This window comes from Thalassophryne amazonica, chromosome 11 (genome assembly GCF_902500255.1).
Source record: "Thalassophryne amazonica chromosome 11, fThaAma1.1, whole genome shotgun sequence".
Taxonomy (NCBI): Eukaryota; Metazoa; Chordata; class Actinopteri; order Batrachoidiformes; family Batrachoididae; genus Thalassophryne; species Thalassophryne amazonica.
The window spans coordinates 52,894,597-52,914,937 of record NC_047113.1 but is presented as its reverse complement, the minus strand read 5'-3'; the positions used below and the strand labels follow the sequence as shown (position 1 = coordinate 52,914,937).

The 20,341-nt window shown below is 43.5% G+C and overlaps 1 protein-coding gene across 2 annotated transcripts; it reads right to left on the bottom strand.

Annotated features, from left to right (window-relative positions):
* Positions 1 to 363: 363 nt before the first annotated feature.
* rbmx (RNA binding motif protein X-linked) lies at positions 364 to 11,489 on the bottom strand. Of its 2 annotated transcripts, XR_004563623.1 has the most exons (10): positions 11,235 to 11,489; positions 11,022 to 11,131; positions 10,225 to 10,331; positions 9,986 to 10,142; positions 9,771 to 9,881; positions 7,784 to 7,898; positions 5,220 to 5,342; positions 5,047 to 5,138; positions 2,560 to 2,644; positions 364 to 493 (listed from the first exon to the last, which is right to left on the bottom strand). XR_004563623.1 is itself a non-coding variant. In XM_034181685.1 (9 exons), exons 2-9 carry the CDS (start codon positions 11,128 to 11,130, stop codon positions 3,951 to 3,953), a joined length of 1,149 nt encoding a protein of 382 aa, XP_034037576.1. In that variant the 5' UTR covers position 11,131; positions 11,235 to 11,489; the 3' UTR covers positions 3,131 to 3,950. The 2 variants fall into 2 exon arrangements, 1 of the variants encoding a protein (XP_034037576.1); XM_034181685.1 differs by lacking the exons at positions 364 to 493; positions 2,560 to 2,644 and adding an exon at positions 3,131 to 4,285.
* Positions 11,490 to 20,341: the final 8,852 nt, after the last annotated feature.

Below are 20,341 nucleotides of genomic sequence, written 5' to 3'. Positions count from 1 at the left end.
TGATCAGTAGATAATGCTACATGTGTTGTATCAGCATTTGTTGCTTTCAAAACAATTTTCACCCAAGCATAATAATCCTTGAATTCATCCAATTACTTTTGACATCTGAAAACGGAGAAATTCCTTGATAGTTGATACAATATTTTGTTCCAACTTTTTAAAGCTGGAGACCTACTGTAACTTAAATCACATCTTGAATCCTTTCAATTTCATTGTGTAGACTAGAAGCAAAGTTGCAAAAACTGTTAATGTAACTTGTGTGCGCAAGCATACATACATTGGCATGTATTACCAAAATTGCACTGGAAATTTTGACAAGTACACATACATTACTGAACTGAAAAATGAAAGGAGAATGATATGCAAGTTCTAAAGTTATTTATTCAAGCTAACTTCTCAACATGTGTAATCCTCTGCAGATGTTCATCTGATTTTCACGATGCCGTTCAGCCTGTCAAGTTTTCACCGCCAGCCATCAATCGTGTACCAGCATCTGAAAGACAAAACATATGTCCCAGGTTGGTTTTAAAAGAACAAAAACATGTAAGTTGCTCATAAATCACATTTATCTAACAGTATCAGCAGTGGTGGGCACAGATAACCAAAAAATTAACTTCGATAACAGATAATCAGATAACTGAAAAGTTATTTGATAACGATAAACCAATAAGCCACCCACAAATGTATCGGAAGTTACAGATAACCGATAAATTCCAATATTGTCTCTGGTACATTTGCAACTACTAACAAGCTGAATTTCAGTTTTACCACCACGATCGCTTTTGGAAGCATCAAAAGCGACAAAAGACCCAAACAATGAGCCCACACTTGTATGTTTACTGATAGAATAACTCCATTAATGTCAATTCTGTCATTTGTACAAAGTTAAAATATAACATATATCTTTTAATGTTGAATAATGCACTAATTCTGAGGTTTTGTAACAAACAGACAGATCGCAAAGGATTCTGGGTAAAAGTGCCTCTGCTAAACACTGATTGGTTCAGTCATTCATTATGTAAACCGACACGTTAATGTGACGTGTTGGTGTTTACAGACAAATGTGCTTTTGTAAAATATTCCATTTTTTATTTGTAAAAACAGGCATTTTTACTGAGCCCTGGAAGTGTCATCGCAAAATGTTTTGCATGTGGAGAAAATGTGCGCACATTTTATTAGTGCCGTGCGCACGTTTTATGATGTAAAACATGCACTCAATATTGTCGACACATAAATGTTGGCTTTACACTGTGCGAGTTTTAGCCCTTTCTCAGATGATTTTTCATTCATGCAAGAATTTTTTGGACCGAGTTTCAGGTTAATCGTGCATCGTGTAGTGTACATGGAGTAACAAGCTGCGTTCAACATCTCACAAAAAACCTCCTGATCGCCGATCGTATGGTCGAATGAAAATCAAACCCGTATGATATTATTCTGTATCCTGCTGCCGAAGAGCTACAAGCATCCAACCGCTCGCACTGTGCATGTGAAAACACCGCAGAGCTGTCTTGTAATGTTTTTTTGTTTTTAAACGTAATTTGTACAAAAAAAAAGCCATTTGCAAAGCCATAAAGTTGATTTGACAACCATCTGATATAACCGGGGTCAAAATAAATAGAACACTGCCATCTACTGGTGCACAGATGCTTAGTACTTAGGGCGAATACTGCCATGAACACTACTGGCCAGTAGATGGCAGTAGAGGCCTTGAAAACTTGCCAAAACAAAATTCCAGATAATCCATGTCTGCTACATTTAAGATGCGTGGAATTTAACGCAAATACAATGATGTCTATAAACTCAGAACATATTCACGAGAGTTTTAGGCACTAGAGTTTAATGTTGCTGTCCGTGGCGCCTGAACAGTGTCTGAAATACATTTGTCCTGTCATGAACGTACTGAGATTACCCTATCCTACCCATAATGCACTGCTGGGTACAGCATGCTCACAAAACCTTAAAAATTAGCACATTACTTTAAAACTAAAACATATATCTGATATTTTCACTTTATAAAACATCAGACATGACAGTAATTTTAAATAACTTGTCCAAAATTAGTTTGGTTAAAATTTGAACCATATGTTAAAAATGTATGCCTCTGGATGACTTGGGTGATATTGCCAGCTTATCAGTATGGTGTTAAAGAAAATGATTTTTTTTTTTTTTTTTTGGTGACCAGTTCTCCTTTGCCTGTAGAGGATAGAGTGGCTTCTCCTGAAAGCAGCTCTCTTCTGTTTGCAGAGGGTGGAACTATACATCTCTTAAGAAACTTTTAACAGGTAGGTCTCAACTGAGCTTAAATTTTAAAAATGCTTGCCACTGTTTAGCTTTGTTTACTACGTTATCGGACGACAATTTATCGGAAGATAATTAGTCCAATAATGGTTTTTAAAGTTATCTAAAAAGATAATCCGATAATGAAAACATTATCTTCAATAATTATGTTACCGGATTATCGGAAGTGTGCCCACCACTGAGTAACAGCAACCAACATGTCTCAAGTGTCCAGGTAGCTGTAGCATCTTGTAAGTGACCATGGTCAGCTTCAATACACACCTGCCAAGTTGTGTTCGTTTCACAATCCGACGGGGACAAACAGGCAACTTCCTCAGTGACCGATTGCCTCAGAAGGCTTATCATCCTGCAATCAGAACCTCGCATTAGCATGTAGCTTTTATCCTAATCATGTATTAACAATATATTTGAAAGTGATCCTGTAGCCCTTGATCCAATTTAATTACAGTTGAGTGATTCGGTTTCGTGTTTGGCAGCAATGATTGTGTTCTCCAAGAGATCTCCATTGTTTCAAGTGGCATGCTTGCAGAAAAGGTTTCGAGAGAGAAAATTCTTAACGGCCGTTAAGAAAAAAGAAACCCCCCCCCCCCCCCCAAAAAATTTTAAAAAATAATCCCCATCTGATATGTTGACCTACAATTTTAAGATTCACAGCTGCCAATTAGTCAACTTGGATGACTGGTTGGGCAAAAGGGATCTTCAGTGACTGCCGGCTCAGTAGGAAAAATAACTTTTACTGCTGTAACTAGACAAAAAGAAAATAATAGTAATAATCATAATAATAATCCAACACTGCTGCTGCACTTATACTTTTTTTTTTTTTTTTTTTTTAAAGGTGCTGAAACGGACTACAATGAAAAAGGAACCCCTGGTTGACTTTTTTCCTTTCATCCTCCGAGTCAATCGTTGTCTTGAATATCAGCCTTTGGGTGCAGATTGCTATACAGGACAGTGAGAAACTCATTTACAGATGAGAAAAAGGTTTGCTTTGCTTACCAGCTGTTGACTACTGGTCGAGTTGAAAAGTTGCTTGCATTTGGTTGTTGCTTGCATTTGGCTGTCTTTGGTTATGTCGTTGCGTGACTTCATACTTTGGCTCTAGGGTGATGGAATCCATTTCCAGGGAAACAACATTGGAACATTTTGACAGGAACATTTGCCTAACCCATGAAAACAGTCGGGACCAGTTGGAAGCACATTTGTGTTCATGAACTTCAGTCACTTGGCTACTATTTATAGAGCGTAAGCAGATGCTAAGCCCTACAGAAAAATTTGGAAAGAGCATGGTATTATGTAACATTCAGTTCACCATTTCTGGTATCGTAGTAGGCATCGACGAGCAGGTGATCTACAACTAAAAGCTTTATTAAGAGTAGGAAATCCAGACTTTGAGGGCATTGCAGGTTCCAACAGCACTGAACGTACAAAAACTAACTCACATGGTAACTGCACCATTACATGAGCAAGAGAAATAATGATTAAAAAAAGAAAAGAAAAAAAAAATACACAATTAAAAAAAAGTAAATTCAAGATAAACAGTTCTAAGCTAAGCTTCATATTCCACAGATTTAGACATGGCTAGTTTACGTTGTTTGCAGATTTCTTCCAAAACACGTGTTAGAGCATGGGACACAACGTTTTCCATGTCCATTTCAGTATCTGCTGCGAGCCATTCCTCTATCAGGTCGACCGCCACCACGACCCCCGCGGCCGCCACGGCCACCACGTGGGCCTCCACGACTTGAGCTGCTGTATGAATCACGAGGGGGGTAGCCTCTCTCGACAAGGGGAGCTGGGCCCCTATCCTGTCTGCCCATTCGCTCGCCACGGCTAGGAGGATATGGATCACTCCGACTGCTGGGGTAACTGTCACGACTGCCATATCCGTCTCGGGAACTGCTGCCATAGTCATCATAACGACTGCTTCCACTGCTCCCACCATAGGATGGTGGGGGTCCCCGTGAAGGTGGGGCGCTGCGAGAGTTACCTGCAGGGTCAATGGGTCAAGTAATTGTAAAGGTTCAATTGACACATTTTCTTGCACTCTCAGGTGCTCACTTTTTGCCAAGAGATTTCATTGTTAGAAATAAAGTTAAGATGGCATGTTTTAAGATGCCCATTAGGTAATCAAATTTAATTCTAACATGGGATATATGGGAGTTGATTTAGGCATTAATATCCAAGGACAGAGAACAAATGTGCAATGATAGCCCTTTGAGCATGCCACTGATCTGAGTAGCCATTTTTCCTTTTAGTTCTTCAAGTGTTAGAACTGCTGGTAAGCACGAGGTTTTCAGAGTTGTCTTGATGGTTTTGTGAAGGGAACTCCTTGAGGGAGAGCTTTGAGCAACAACACATTGACTGAAGAACAGGTGTTTCCAAAGACTTTTGGGATTCCTTATTGGTTGCCAACGCCTTGGGGCCCATTTACATATTCTATAAGTTTTCTGTTATGATACTGCCATGCGTCAATGAGGACTGTATGCTGACTTAGCTTCTAAATATACTTTTTCATTTCAGTTGGTATGCCAATCTTGAGAAACTTTTGTAAACCATTACAACATGCGACTTGGTTTGTTGGTCAGAAATCCGGCAAAAGAAAACTGGGGTGATGAGACCTGCAGCTTCTTGTGACTGAAGATTGTTGAAGTCAGATTATGATTTGGTTGGAGAATTATTTGTGTGGTTCTTATTTGCACCACCGAGACTGTCTTTTTTTCCCATTGCACTCATGTAGACATATCTTACCGTAACCATCATAGGAGTCTCGGTAAGAACCACCACTTGGACGGTCCATATAACTTCTGGGTTCCCGGCCTCCCCCGTAGCCATCACGATCACTACACAGCAGTACAGCAACAATTTAACAGTCATCTGAAGTTAGATATGAAATAGCAATAAAAATAAATAAAATATCAAACCTGTATCCTCTAGATACAGAGCCATAATCGTCTCGGGAACTGGAGTAATCTCGATATGAATAATCTCTAGGAGGAGGGCCATAGTCTCTCGAATCTCTTGAACTATAATCCCGACTGGAATACCTTGGAGGGGGGGAGATAGTATTAAGAGCATGAGCAGTATAACAATAACACACAACTTCAAACAATATAGCTTCTCTAGTGATCAACACAGGGACATGTTTTACACATGAGCATATTTTGGAGACATCCTTAGCCAGGGTGATCAATTCCGTTTTTGTGTCCATGTAATGCACTAGTCTTCACTCCTCCCAATAAAAACCTATCTAGAAATCTTTTCAGCTTCCTGTAGGTTCTCAATTACATTTCTGCTGTATAAAGTCAATTTGCATGGATTTTTTTTTTTTTTTTTTAAGACAAATTGATTTCATGAATCCTAAATTACTTTCTCAAAGGAAATTCACATTTTAAGTCTGGCACCATGTCTATAATAAAGTACTTCCTATCCAGATCCACCACAACACACATAATTGTAAACATAACCATGGTAAAAAAACGAATATCTATTGGGATCAATGCAGCATCAATAGACCGTTGTTACATTGTTTGGCACACTGAGTACTCCGCAAGTCACTCGTGTAGGACGCTGTAGGGTGCAGCGCCTCTTAATGCAGACATGCAGGCTTTGTGTAAATACTGACTGAATCTATGGATAACACTTCAACAAATGTCTGTATGTTTCCCAAAGAACACTTGACAAATTCCTTTAAACGTGTCCCAGATGTGACAATCTGAACAAGACAATATTTAATAGAGAGCATTTACGCAGTCAGATGTAATGCTGGTACACACTGTGTGCACATTTTTGTCATCACTGAATATTACAACAATTAAAACAGCTTGTGCTAAGCTATATTTATTGTCTTGACTGAAGCATGCTTTGCACAAATGATAGCTGTTTTGGAGGAAAGCCAGAAACACGGCTTTTCAGTGTTGTCAGGCAGATTGCAGAAGACTATAAAAATGCAACGTTCCATTCATTCATCAAAAACATTCAAGCGTACTGCTCCAGTCATCATGGGTGTTTCTAAACACTCAATATTTTGAGTGTTTAGAAACAGTAAAAGACACACTGGTATGCAGGTGAACCTGACCAGATTTTGTCCCTGCGCTCGGAGGTCCCGGGATCACTTGGCTTGTTCTTGTCCCCAACAGCTCTGAGACAACTTCTGAATTTATCGTAAACCAAAGTGCCCATAACAAAGGTTGTCGGTCTTGGCTCTAGACAGCAATAAAGTTTGGTTTGAGCCTCATATTCCTGTCCAAACCCGACAGCCATTTAAATGTTTCTATCAAAACCTATTTCCATCCGAAACAAATCCCCGCAAACAGGAAAAATGTTAAATTCCATATTTTCTTTCTATTAATGAACAAAAACGGGCGTTTGCCTCACGTGAAGCAGACCTGCGCACACAGAGTAAATAAAGTCTTTTAATCTGACCTGTTATTGCCTCCGTTCATCTGGACTCATCACAGACACACTGGTGTCCACATTAGATGTCCCTGTATTGGAAATACTTTAACTCCATAATGTGGAAATAGTCTGTGAATAAATGCAGCGTTTTTGAAGAAGTTTCTCAGTGTAATACCGGTGCCCCGGGTGCATTTTCTGTCCTGCTGTTGCTTTGTCCAGCCACCGACAAAAAAAAAAAAAAAAAGCTGTTCAAGCTTTATTCGCATCACAGTGCTCCATTTATTCACGTCGATCTGTCATTCAGCTTTCTCCTCACAATGAAAAAAAAAAATCTCATTAATGAGCCAAATAAAGAAAGGATTTTGAAGCAGTTGAGCACTGCACTGTTGTGACCGGCTCAGCCCAACCCGTCAAGTATCCATGCTGTAGAGGGCATCAGCTCCTCCATAACCTTCATGGAGAGCCGCTCCTTGGACATATTTTGGACGAATATACATTTAATGCTTTCCCCTTCCACACCGGCAAGAGAGTTTGGAGTTCACGCTTAGTCATGCGACGTTTACTCGCCACTGTTCATGCGCACTCAGAATGTATTAACAGTCTATTATGAATTTGGTTTAAAAACTTCCCCATGAACACAGCAAAGTCTTTGGGGCACCAAATATTGGCTGTTGCTTCCATATCACATTTTCCCCATTACTCATAATTATAATAACTAGGCTCTTTGTTATAAATTTAGCATTTTAAAACCACGTCTCAAATAGTCATTTTCAATTAGCAAATTTATTCATTAACCATTTGACTGAATACATTACTACAACTGCCGTCGTCCTCCTGCCATGCCAAAAAACAATGTTAAGGAATGGAGGCACAGCTTTCCAAACATCTTATTTTTATTAATATATGGGAATATTTGTGACTGTCTAACATGCAGCATGGTCAGGAAGTAGACAAAAATAAAATAAAAAGTAAAAACTTAGAGTGTCTAAAGTCCCAAAAATAAAACAACTTTAAATACTTTGATCTGGTTATAGTGTAAGAAAATACTAAACCCCAGCACTATGTATTCAACATGAAAAAAAATACATACCCATCTTTAGAGCTATAATGGTCATCTCTTGGTGATGGATAGTCCTCCCTCCTGGACATCATTGAATCTCTTCGAGGGGGTGGACCATAGGGATCTCTGTCTCTTGACATGGGTGCTGCAACACAGAGCATTAAACTAGCTTGTTAGCTACCACATGGCTTGGAATGTGCACAAAACATCTATGAACTTGCAAGGACAAGAAAATGATGGCAGAAAGTTTAAGTGTGGTGTGACCAAGTTCATTATTTCCCACATTATATGATGCATTAGTGCTGTTGCAAAGTGACAAATGTCAGAACAGCTGGCAAGAGACCAGTAAAATTTTAAGTTTAAGATTTAGATGGTCTGGGTATGTTGGTGTGGCCACTGGCGGAGTCATCCTGGAACATATGGAGTCCCTAGGCAAGTCTGTGTACAATAAGCGAAGTGCGCATCTCAGGCCCCGCGGTGCATTATGGGTAGGCTAAATTTTTCGACTACAACCCACAAGCTATGGCAGCAGAAAGCAGCGAGGAGTGCTGTGATTTGGATCATTTCAGCTGCTGGAAAATTGACGACTTAAAGCGTTTATGTAAGCTCCGCGGATTGCCTGTTACAACCAGGACTACGTACAGCAGTAGACAGAAGCGGAAAGAAGACCTGGCTGTGCTTGCGTGTGCTGCACTGTTACAGAAGTGCCGACAAAGGAGGAAGAGAGAGCCGCTGTTGAAAATGACCAGTCCTTAATGATAGTTGGAGACAAACAAGTTTCTGACCCCTTGAAGGCAGCTGACGGATGGTTAGACGAAGTCCAGAGTCTGAAACTGTGGATATTGCAGAATATTTGCTAAGCAGGGATGAGAAATCGCTACTCCGCCGGCTTCGTAATGACTACAATGACGGTGAGTCTCACATATAACCTCTTTGGTGTCACGTTTGTTTTGATAATTTGACAGACATTTGACAGTCATGCATGCAGTTTGTTTATAGAACATGTCAATTTTACAATATTACGCGCAATGTCATTCATGGCGCAACATTAGTCATAAGCCGATGCACAAAAACAGTGGCACGGTTTCAGGATATTGAAAAAATAAAAAATAAATGTGTGCAAGAAACTTACAATTTTAGTCCATCTTTTTTGTCCATCTGGATTTTTCTTTTCTGTGGCGAAATTGTGTAGAATGAACGGAGGTTTACGACCACATTTCTTCTTCTTTCCGTCTTTGTGTGGACTCGGCGGAGCTTTGCAATTGTGTATTTTCAGCCAACTTTCAAGCCTATAAATTCCGTTCGAGCATTCGAAAACAGCACAATGTGCACCTGTCATTATTGTATGCGTCGCTTAAGGCTTAAAGCCTTTGAAACAATCCCTGTAAGCCTTAACTTTTACAGTCAGTTAATGCTACTGTATACGAAATTCAGTGGGAGCAGTGTGAGTTTGGTAGTTGGGATTTTTGCCCCGTCTGACCCACACAAGTGCAGATGCGTTGCGCACTTCGCTTATTATGTTCAACATGCAGCCTATTCACTACATAAATGCATGGTTTACAAGAGTCATCAGATGGCCTATCCCTCCAGTCCCCACAAATCAAGTGTCAGGGAACACATACACCTTTATGTTAAATATGAATGAAATTGGTCAACTGGTACTTGAGGTATCATGCTAACAAGGGTGGCAATGATAACTTGAATAACTCGCTGTGACCTTGAAATTGACCACAACGTCACCGAAATCAACTGGTGTTGGGGATCACCCAAGTACACCCTTGTGCTAAATATAAATTAAATTTGTCAACTGGTTTTTGAGATATCACGCAAGCAAACAAAGACAGACAAACGAACACGCTGATCACTATATCCCCCTGGTAGGAATAATACTTTGACAATTCAAAGTACTTTACAGCTGTTTGCAATGTTGTTAAAGAGTTGTATACAAATAAAGATTATTGCTTCATCCCAGTGTTTTGATGGCAAGAAGGTAACAATACAAATTTCTCATACTTACGCCTGCTCATAGGACCAGATGGGACAGACCTCTTGGGTGGGGGCCCTCCATCACGGAGTGGTGGTCCTCTCTTCATTGGAGGACCTCTGGATGACACACCATCATAGTAATCTTTCAAAAGACAAGTGCAGATATTAATATGCTGTACTTAGGTTTACTCCTATAAAAGTAAATACAAAATACTAAGTTACTAGTTCAACAAAATGACGTTTAACCTCTGGGCGGTGGGCTCCTCATACCCCCCCTGGACCCACGGGGCCCCCTGGGTGGACCACGGCTTCTTGAGTTCATGAGCAGTGGTCCACGCCTGCCAGCACCTTCAAACTGTGGCTTTGTAGCTTGCTCTACTTTGATTGGCTTGCCATCAAGAGACTATGAAAGAGTCACAATAACAAATTCAGCTGCTTTCTATAGTGTTTCTACCATGTATGACTGACCATAAAAAAATATTTACCTTTCCATTCATTTCCCGAGCTGCATCTTTTGCATCAGCTGGGTTTTCAAAAGTAACAAAAGCAAAGCCTCTTGATTTGCTGGTTTCACGATCTTTCATCAAAAGAACTAAACATAAAGAAGAAATCAGAAGGAATGATCTGACACTTTCATCACAATTTTATCACTACTCAAAAATATTTGGGATTACAGTGCTTTTAATAAAGTGTAACTTTCCTAAATCAAACCGGGTTGATTTCAGCTTTAACCTACTCCTATCATAAGGGAAGCCCTCAAACAATCACTTTCTGAAAACAAAATACTGTAATCTGTACATGTGAGTTTTGCCTCACTGTAAAGCACAAAAAGGCTACTATAATGAGCATGCTTGTCAGTTTGCCAGCAGCAACATCTTCAAAATGCAGACAGCAGTTTCAGTAAAACTTTGTGGATAAACTCAGTGGCCAATCTTCAGTCCTTTGCCCACAAGTGCTTCCCAAAACGGTCCTCAAGGAGAAGGATCACCTCAAGGAGAAGGATCACCTAGCCTACACATTTTCCACCTTGTCCTGCCACACTAAATATAACAAAACTGCAAACATGTGTCTAAAATATGGTGACATCAAGAAAGAAGGAAAAGGCACTGCAATTATCTAGGTGTCTTGTTTTTCTTATATTGGATGCTAACAGTCATGAATGTGGATGTTTAGTACTGTATCCTAAATTTTTTATCTGATCATTTGAATCGTGTTTGTCGGGACCGACGAGATTTATTTCTTCTATTATTATTATTATCCCATAATGGCTATGTTCTCACACCTTCTACGATCCGCCCGTATTTGCTGAAGTACTGCTCCAAGGCCTTCTCCGTGGTTTCGGTGTTCAGCCCGCCGATGAACAGCTTCCCTGGTCGGTCCGCTTCGACCATGCTGCAAAAGAAATGAGATGCGAGTACACGCATTAAAAAAATAAAAATAAAAAAAACATAGCACTACTATATAAGCCGTCGAAATACAATTATGTCATTTTTACCTTGCGGCCGTGCAAACTCTGTTGAATGCGCAAAATGGCGATAAGCACGAGACTGCGTTGACGCTAGCTTACGGAGCTAAAGTGAACTAGCTCACAAAAATTATAACGTTACAGATGCTAATATTTTAATCTGTAAATATATTTAAAAATATGCGATTCGCAAGACGTAGTGCTACTTATTTTTTCTGGAACAAACAGCCCTTTGTGATCCGCGTTACATCCGGTTCCATGTGGTTAATGGCGCTTCGAATACTCTTCTTCCGTTTTGGGGCGGATAAGATCTAACGGTAAGGTGTTTTACTGCCATCTATTGGACTGGAGCGTATACATCCATGTCTTCCATATATGTCCTCCCCACCTGGGGAAGACATGATTCTCGTTGAGGTCTTTAAAGAAGGAGATCCCTTTTTCCAATGCCAACTGCATCGACTCATCATCAAACTCTGGACTCAAGCAGAAATACCCAGCCCAGTCTCACTTTTTTTTTCATCCTCCCGTCACAAAATGATTCAAATTTTCGAGACTGGGCTTTTTTTTAAACTCACTATTACTAACCCTACTCCTACCCCCAACCCTAACCATAAACATAACCTAACAGACCTGTAACACAGGACTGAGGAAACCTTACTGTTTACAGCAGCAAAGGTTCTTGCATGGATTGATGACACCTGTTTGAGACCACTAGTAGAAAACATCCTTCCTGAAACTCAAAGTGGCTTCCGACCACCAAGCGGGCCAACAGACATGGTCTTCATTGTCCGTCAACTGCAAGAAAAGTGTCAAGAGCAACACCAACCACTGTACCTCGCCTTTATTGACTTAACAAAGGCATCCCACAGCATGTCACACCCACTTGATCAAAAGCAAATCAGGCTGTCCTGAGAAATTCATCAAGATCCTGAGGCTTATCCACGATATCATGTCTGCCAAAGTTCTGAAGCCAAAAACCAATGCCTTCAGTATTCAGTGTAAAGCAGGGCTCGATACATCGATTTCATTACAGTAGAAGTCTTTCAGAAAGCGCTGTAACTAGGTTTAAGGATATGATTCCTTCTTTATGTTCTCCAATGCCATATACCAACACAGGGCAGAGTAGCTACCTAAACTCTGTGAGTGAGATAGATTATCTCGTCAATAGTTTTATATCCTCATTGAGGACAACTTTGGATGCTGTAGCTCCTCTGAAAAAGAGAGCCTTAAATCAGAAGTGCCTGACTCCGTGGCATAACTCACAAACTCGCAGCTTAAAGCAGATAACCCGTAAGTTGAAGAGGAAATGGCGTCTCACTAATTTAGAAGATCTTCACAAAAAGCCCTCCGTAAAACTAGGACATCTTACTACTCATCACTAATTGAAGAAAATAAGAACAACCCCAGGTTTCTTTTCAGCACTGTAGCCAGGCTGACAAAGAGTCAGAGCTCTATTGAGCCGAGTATTCCTTTAACTTTAACTAGTAATGACTTCATGACTTTCTTTGCTAATATACTATTAGAGAAAAAATTACTCATAACCATCCCAAAGACATATCGTTCTCTTTGGCTGCTTTCAGTGATGCCGGTATTTGGTTAGACTCTTTCTCTCCGATTGTTCTGTCTGAGTTATTTTCATTAGTTACTTCCTCCAAACCATCAACATGTCTATTAGACCCCATTCCTACCAGGCTGCTCACCATTAATTAATGCTTCGATCTTAAATATGATCAATCTATCTTTATTAGTTGGCTATGTACCACAGGCTTTTAAGGTGGCAGTAATTGAACCATTACTTAAAAAGCCATCACTTGACCCAGCTATCTTAGCTAATTATAGACCAATCTCCAACCTTCCTTTTCTCTCAAAAATTCTTGAAAGGGTAGTTGTAAAACAGCTAACAGATCATCTGCAGAGGAATGGTCTATTTGAAGAGTTTCAGTCAGGGTTTAGAATTCATCATAGTACAGAAACAGCATTAGTGAAGGTTACAAATGATCTTCTTATGGCCTCAGACAGTGGACTCATCTCTGTGCTTGTTCTGTTAGACCTCAGTGCTGCTTTTGATACTGTTGACCATAAAATTTTATTACAGAGATTAGAGCATGCCATAGGTATTAAAGGCATTGTGCTGCGGTGGTTTGAATCGTATTTATCTAATAGATTACAATTTGTTCATGTAAATGGGGAATCTTCTTCACAAACTAAGGTTAATTATGGAGTTCCACAAGGTTCTGTGCTAGGACCAATTTTATTCACTTTATACATGCTTCCCTTAGGCAGTATTATTAGACAGCATTGCTTAAATTTTCATTGTTACGCAGATGATACCCAGCTTTAGCTATCCATGAAGCCAGAGGACACACAACAATTAGCTAAACTGCAGGATTGTCTTACAGACATAAAGACATGGATGACCTCTAATTTCCTGCTTTTAAACTCAGATAAAACTGAAGTTATTGTACTTGGCCCACACAAATCTTAGAAACATGGTGTCTAACCAGATCCTTACTCTGGATGGCATTACCCTGACCTCTAGTAATACTGTGAGAAATCTTGGAGTCATTTTTGATCAGGATATGTCATTCAATGCGCATATTAAACAAATATGTAGGACTGCTTTTTTGCATTTGTGCAATATCTCTAAAATTAGAAAGGTCTTGTCTCAGAGTGATGCTGAAAAACTAATTCATGCATTTATTTCCTCTAGGCTGGACTATTGTAATTCATTATTATCAGGTTGTCCTAAAAGTTCCCTGAAAAGCCTTCAGTTAATTCAAAATGCTGCATCTAGAGTACTGACGGGGACTAGAAGGAGAGAGCATATTTCACCCATATTGGCCTCTCTTCATTGGCTTCCTGTTAATTCTAGAATAGAATTTAAAATTCTTCTTCTTACTTATAAGGTTTTGAATAATCAGGTCCCATCTTATCTTAGGGACCTCATAGTACCATATCACCCCAATAGAGCGCTTCGCTCTCAGACTGCAGGCGTATTTGTAGTTCCTAGGGTTTGTAAGAGTAGAATGGGAGGCAGAGCCTTCAGCTTTCAGGCTCCTCTCCTCTGGAACCAGCTCCCAATTCGGATCGGGGAGACAGACACCCTCTCTACTTTTAAGATTAGGCTTAAAACTTTCCTTTTTGCTAAAGCTTATAGTTAGGGTTGGATCCGGTGACCCTGAACCATCCCTTAGTTATGCTGCTATAGACTTAGACTGCTGGGGGGTTCCCATGATGCACTGAGTGTTTCTTTCTCTTTTTGCTCTGTATGCACCACTCCGCATTTAATCATTAGTGATTGATCTCTGCTCCCCTCCACAGCATGTCTTTTTCCTGGTTCTCTCCCTCAGCCCCAACCAGTCCCAGCAGAAGACTGCCCCTCCCTGAGCCTGGTTCTGCTGGAGGTTTCTTCCTGTTAAAAGGGAGTTTTTCCTTCCCACTGTCGCCAAGTGCTTGCTCACAGGGGGTCGTTTTGACCGTTGGGGTTTTTCCGTAATTATTGTATGGCTTTGCCTTACAATATAAAGTGCCTTGGGGCAACTGTTTGTTGTGATTTGGCGCTATATAAATAAAATTGATTTGATTTGATTTGATTTGATATCATCTTCATCTTCATGGCAGCAGTCCTCTACCTGATCAAGGACAACGTGCCACCATTAATTGACATAATGTACAGAAGGGGTGGAAAGCTCTTCAACTTGAACCAACTGAGTGCCAAGAAGAAAATCACCACCACTTCACTCTTGTACTTCCAGTATGCTGTGACAACAACAGCGTGTCATCCTTTATGGAAGTAGGTCTTCAGGAAAACCTTGAAGCCTTTGATGAAGGGTAAACCAAGCTTGGTCTTCACATCAACCTGAAGAAGACATGGGTCCTGTATCAGCCTACACACAACATGGTCAATCCAAAGCTTCTTACTGTGAAAGTGCATGGACAGGTCCTGGAAAACATGACCCACTTTCCACCTGGGCAGCCATGTGTCATTAAACACTGACATCGATGACAAGATCCAACACGACTCAAGTATGCAGGAAGTGCCTTCATCTGGCTTTGCACCTGCATTTTCAACAACAGAGACCTTTGACACGAGATAAAAATCCTCATCTACAAAGCTGTTGTCATGCCAACCCTGCTGTACAGATCTGAAACTGGACAACCTATCACCACCACCTGAAGACCCTTCAAGCAATTCCACCAATGCTACCTGAGGAGTATTCTCCTCATCAGGTGGTAAGATGACTGTAACAACATCAGCATCCTGGCTGAAGCCAAGCTCCCGAGCACAGAGTGTGTCATCACCAAGAAACAGCTTGGGTGGGTGGGTCACCTCATTAGGATGGATGACAGCTGACTTCCCAAGTAGATCTTCTACTCCTAGCCATATGAAGGAAACTAGTCCAGAGTAGGGCAGAAGAAATGCTACAAGGACCTCCTAAAGCACAACCTCAAGAGTTGCTCCATCAACTGGAAGACTTGGGAAGAACAATATGGGACCGAGCCAGCTGGAGAGCAGTGACCAACATGGGAGTGGAAGTCCTTCAAAAAAATGCGGACAAACAACACAGGGGAGAAGAGGAGAAAGAGGATGGAGAGAGAATAAGATCCTAACCAGCAGAAGCTTCCTGCAACAACTATGTGCAGCATCTGTCAGAAAAAGTGCTAAAGCAAAACACGGCCCAGTATTTGTTCAGCCTTGACTTGAAGGCATTGACCTCCAGTGCTGATATGATTTAGTGGGATAGCGAATATGACTAACTGGGATAGCAATTTGCTGTGAAAGACAAAACATAGTTCATCACATGAATTTATAATGGTGTGGAAGAGAGATTATGAGAAAAATTTGCTGACGAGAATTAAGAAGAAAAAAAGTTTTTTTTATATGTGTATAAACAGAGTAAGTTCAAATTCCTGTGTCTAAATTGAAAAAGGCAAATGGGTCAACTGCTAACAATGACATGGAAATAGCTGTTGAATGAAATAGATTTTTTTGAGACTGTGGAAGGAATATGCTAAAGATTTAATTTTAGCTTATCGATTTTGTGCCTTTGGTCTTCCATCCAGAAGGTCCTGACACTTTTAATTACATGGAAGTCATATTTGACACTACTTTTGTTGGGGAAAGTGTAGTGACACGGACCCACAACAGGGGGCGCAAATGAACGGTCAATAGATGAGCCAAAAGGTAACAGTTTAATGTTGTGAATGTGCACAACGATTATACAGACAATCACAGAATCTGCTAGCAGTCAATACACAACGGTGACGTGTGGGCAGGCTCGAGGATAGAAGACGTCTGTCCTGAGAAGAGCCAGAACCACACGATTTCCACCGCCAACAAACCTGGTGAATACTGGAGCCGCCAAGTCCCGAATTCCCAGGTGGTGACCGTCCCCGACTGTCGGATCTGGTACTGCTGGCGAGGAGCACAAACAGTGAGATGTGGGTGTGTGCACACCCAGTAACAAAAACAGTCAGAAGGTGGAAAGTCACCTCCACCTCTAATCACACACTCGTGCAGCTCCTGTTAAATCACTTATCTGGCTGGAGTGTGAAGCAAAGCCGTCGCTGATCACACTTTACGCCAATCCCACAGATAAGGAAACGCCACAGGAATACGGCTGCAAAGAAGTTCAGATTATTACTCAATGTTTAAGTCAGCAGAGACAATTACCTTCACAGGTAGATGATATCTCGGCAGCGATGTGGAGATGACGTCCGGCTTTTATGGAGTGGATTGATGAAGTGGAGATGGGTGACAGCTGTCATGAGTTGACAGCTGTCAACCCCGGCTGTGTCCGTGGCGGCAGCGCCCTCTCGTGCCTGAAGCCCGCACTTCAGGCAGGGCGCGTCTCTGGTGGTGGGCCAGCAGTACCTCCTCTTCTGGCGGCCCACACAACAGGACTCCCCCCTCAACGGGCGCCTCCTGGCGCCCGACCAGGCTTGTTCGGGTGACAGTGGAAGAAGTCGGCCAGGAGGGCCGGGTCCAGGATGAAGCTCCTCTTCACCCAGGAGCGTTCCTCTGGTCCATACCCCTCCCAGTCCACCAAATACTGAAACCCCCGGCCCTTACGACGGACGTCCAGGAGCCTGCGCACTGTCCATGCAGGCTCCCCGTCGATGATCCAGGCAGGAGGCGGCACCGGTCCAGGAGTGCAGAGGGTGGAGGTGTGGTATGGCTTGACACGTGAGACATGAAAGACCGGCTGGACTGAGGACTTTGAGGATCTGGAATGGTCCAATGTAACGTTCCTTCAGCTTAGGGGAGTCCACTTGTAAGGGGATGTCCTTCGTTGATAGCCATACCTCCTGCCTGGGCTGGTAAGCAGGGGCCGGGGAACGCCGGCGGTCTGCATGGGCCTTAGCCCTCATCCGGGCCTTCAACAAGGCAGAGCGGGCGGTGCGCCACACCCGTCGGCATCTTCGCAGGTGGGCATGGACCGAGGGCACACCGACATCTCCCTCCACCACGGGGAACAGTGGGGGATGATACCCCAGACACACTTCGAACGGGGAGAGGCCGGTGGCAGAGGACACCTGGCTGTTATGGGCGTACTCGATCCAGGCCAGATGGTCACTCCAGGCCGACGGGTGCACGGACGTGATGCAGCGGAGGGCCTGTTCAAGTTCTTGGTTGGCCCGCTCTGCCTGTCCGTTCGTCTGAGAATGATACCCGGACGAGAGGCTCACGCTGGCCCCCAGTTCCCTGCAGAAACTCCTCCACACCTGTGAGGAGAACTGAGGACCACGGTCCAAGACGATGTCCGCTGGTATCCCATGCAGATGCACGATGTGGCGGACCAGGAGGTCTGCTGTCTCCTGGGCCGTTGAGAGCTTCGGGAGGGCCACGAAGTGGGCCACCTTGGAGAATCGGTCCACTATCGTGAAGATGGTCATCATGCCCTGGGACGGTGGGAGACCCGTGACAAAGTCCAGGCCAATGTGGGACCAGAGGCTGCAGAAGTCCTTGTGTCTTCGTGTGGTCTGCCTTGCCCCTGGCACAGGTGGTACAGGCCTGGACATACTCCTGGACGTCGGCCTCCATAGACTCCCACCAGAAGAGCTGCCGGACAACTGCCACGGTCCTTCGCACCCCCGGATGACAGGAGAGCTTGGAACCATGACAGAAGTTCAAGACTGCAGCTCTGGCCTCTGGTGGGACGTATAAACGGTTGTTCGGACCGGTTCCTGGGTCCGGGCTCCATGCCAGGGCCTCCCGGACGTTCTTCTCCACGTCCCAGGTGAGGGTGGCCTCCCGGGTGATAGTGGACTCAGGAATGATGGACTCCGGTGGATCCGACAGCTCCGTCTTGACTTCATCTTCGTGTACCCGGGACAAGGCATCCGACCTCTGGTTCTTGGTCCCGGGGCGATAGGTGATCCGGAAGTCAAAACACCCGAAGAACAGTGACCAGCGGGCTTGCCTGGGGTTCAGCCGCTTGGCGGTCCTGATATACTCCAGGTTCCGATGGTCAGTGAAAACCGTGAATGGCACAGACGCTCCCTCCAACAGGTGTCTCCACTCCTCAAGAGCCTCTTTCACCGCAAGGAGTTCTCGATTGCCGACGTCATAGTTCCGTTCAGCTGGGGTCAACCTGCGAGAAAAGTAGGCACACGGGTGAAGAACCTTATCGGTCTCTCCGCTTTGGGATAGCACGGCTCCTATTCTTGAGTCAGAGGCATCCACTTCAACCACAAACTGGTGGCTAGGGTCGGGCTGCACCAGAACTGGTGCAGACGAGAACCGGCGTTTCAACTCCTTGAATGCGGCTTCGTACCGATCCGACCAGGTGAAGGGGACTTTTGGAGAGGTCAGGGCTGTCAGGGGGCTAACTACCTGACTGTAGCCCTTAATGAACCTCCTGTAGAAATTTGCAAAGTCGAGGAACTATTGCAGCTTCCTACGGCTTGTTGGTTGGGGCCAATCTCTCACTGCCGCAACCTTGGCCGGATCAGGGGCGACGGAGTTGGAGGAGATGATAAACCCCAGGAAGGACAAAGAGGTGCGGTGAAACTCACACTTCTCGCCCTTCACAAACAGCCGGTTCTCCAACAACCGCTGCAGGACCCGACGTACATGCTGGACATGAGTCTCAGGGTTCGGGGAAAAGATGAGTATGTCATCCAGATATACGAAGACGAATCGGTGCAGGAAGTCCCACAAGACGTCGTTTACCAAAGCTTGGAACGTCGCGGGGCGTTAGTGAGGCCGAACGGCATGAGCAGGTACTCAAAATGACCTAATGTGGTGTTAAATGCCGTCTTCCATTCGTCTCCCTTCCAGATCCGAACCAGGTGATACGTATTCCTAAGGTCCAGTTTGGTGAAAATTTGGGCTCCATGCAGGGGCGTGAACACTGAATCCAACAGGGGTAAAGGGTATCGATTATGAACCGTTATGTCGTTCAGCCCCCTGTAATCAATGCATGGACGGAGTCCGCCATCTTTCTTGCCCACAAAAAAGAAACCTGCACCCATCGGGGAGGTGGAATTCCGGATCAGCCCGGCAGCTAATGATTCCCGGATGTAGGTCTCCATTGATTTGCGCTCAGGTCATGAGAGATTGTACAGCCTGCTGGACGGGAACTCAATGCCCGGGACCAAATCAATGGCACAATCGTACGGACGGTGCGGGGGAAGGGTGAGCGCCAGATCCTTGCTGAAGACGCCAGCAAGATCGTGGTACTCAACTGGCACCTCCGTCAGCTTGGGAGGGACTTTAACCTCCTCATTAGCTTTTACACCGGGAGGAACCAAGGATCCTAAACAATTCCGGTGGCAGGTTTCGCTCCACTGAGCCACAACCCCAGACGGCCAGTCAATCCGGGGATTGTGTTTAATCATCCATGGGAAGCCCAAAATCATGCGGGAGGTAGAAGGAGTCACAAAAAACTCAATCTCCTCCCGGTGATTTCCAGACACTACCAGGGTTACAGGTAGTGTCTTGTGTGTGATAAAAGGGAGAAGAGTGCCATCTAGTGCTCGCACCTTCACTGTTGAAGAAAGCGCCACCAGAGGGAGCCCTACCTCCCTTGCCCATCTGCTGTCCAGCAGATTCCCTTCTGACCCCGTGTGCACCAGTGCTGGGGCTTGAAGGGTTAAATCCCCGCTCAGGATTGTAACTGGGAGTCGTGTTG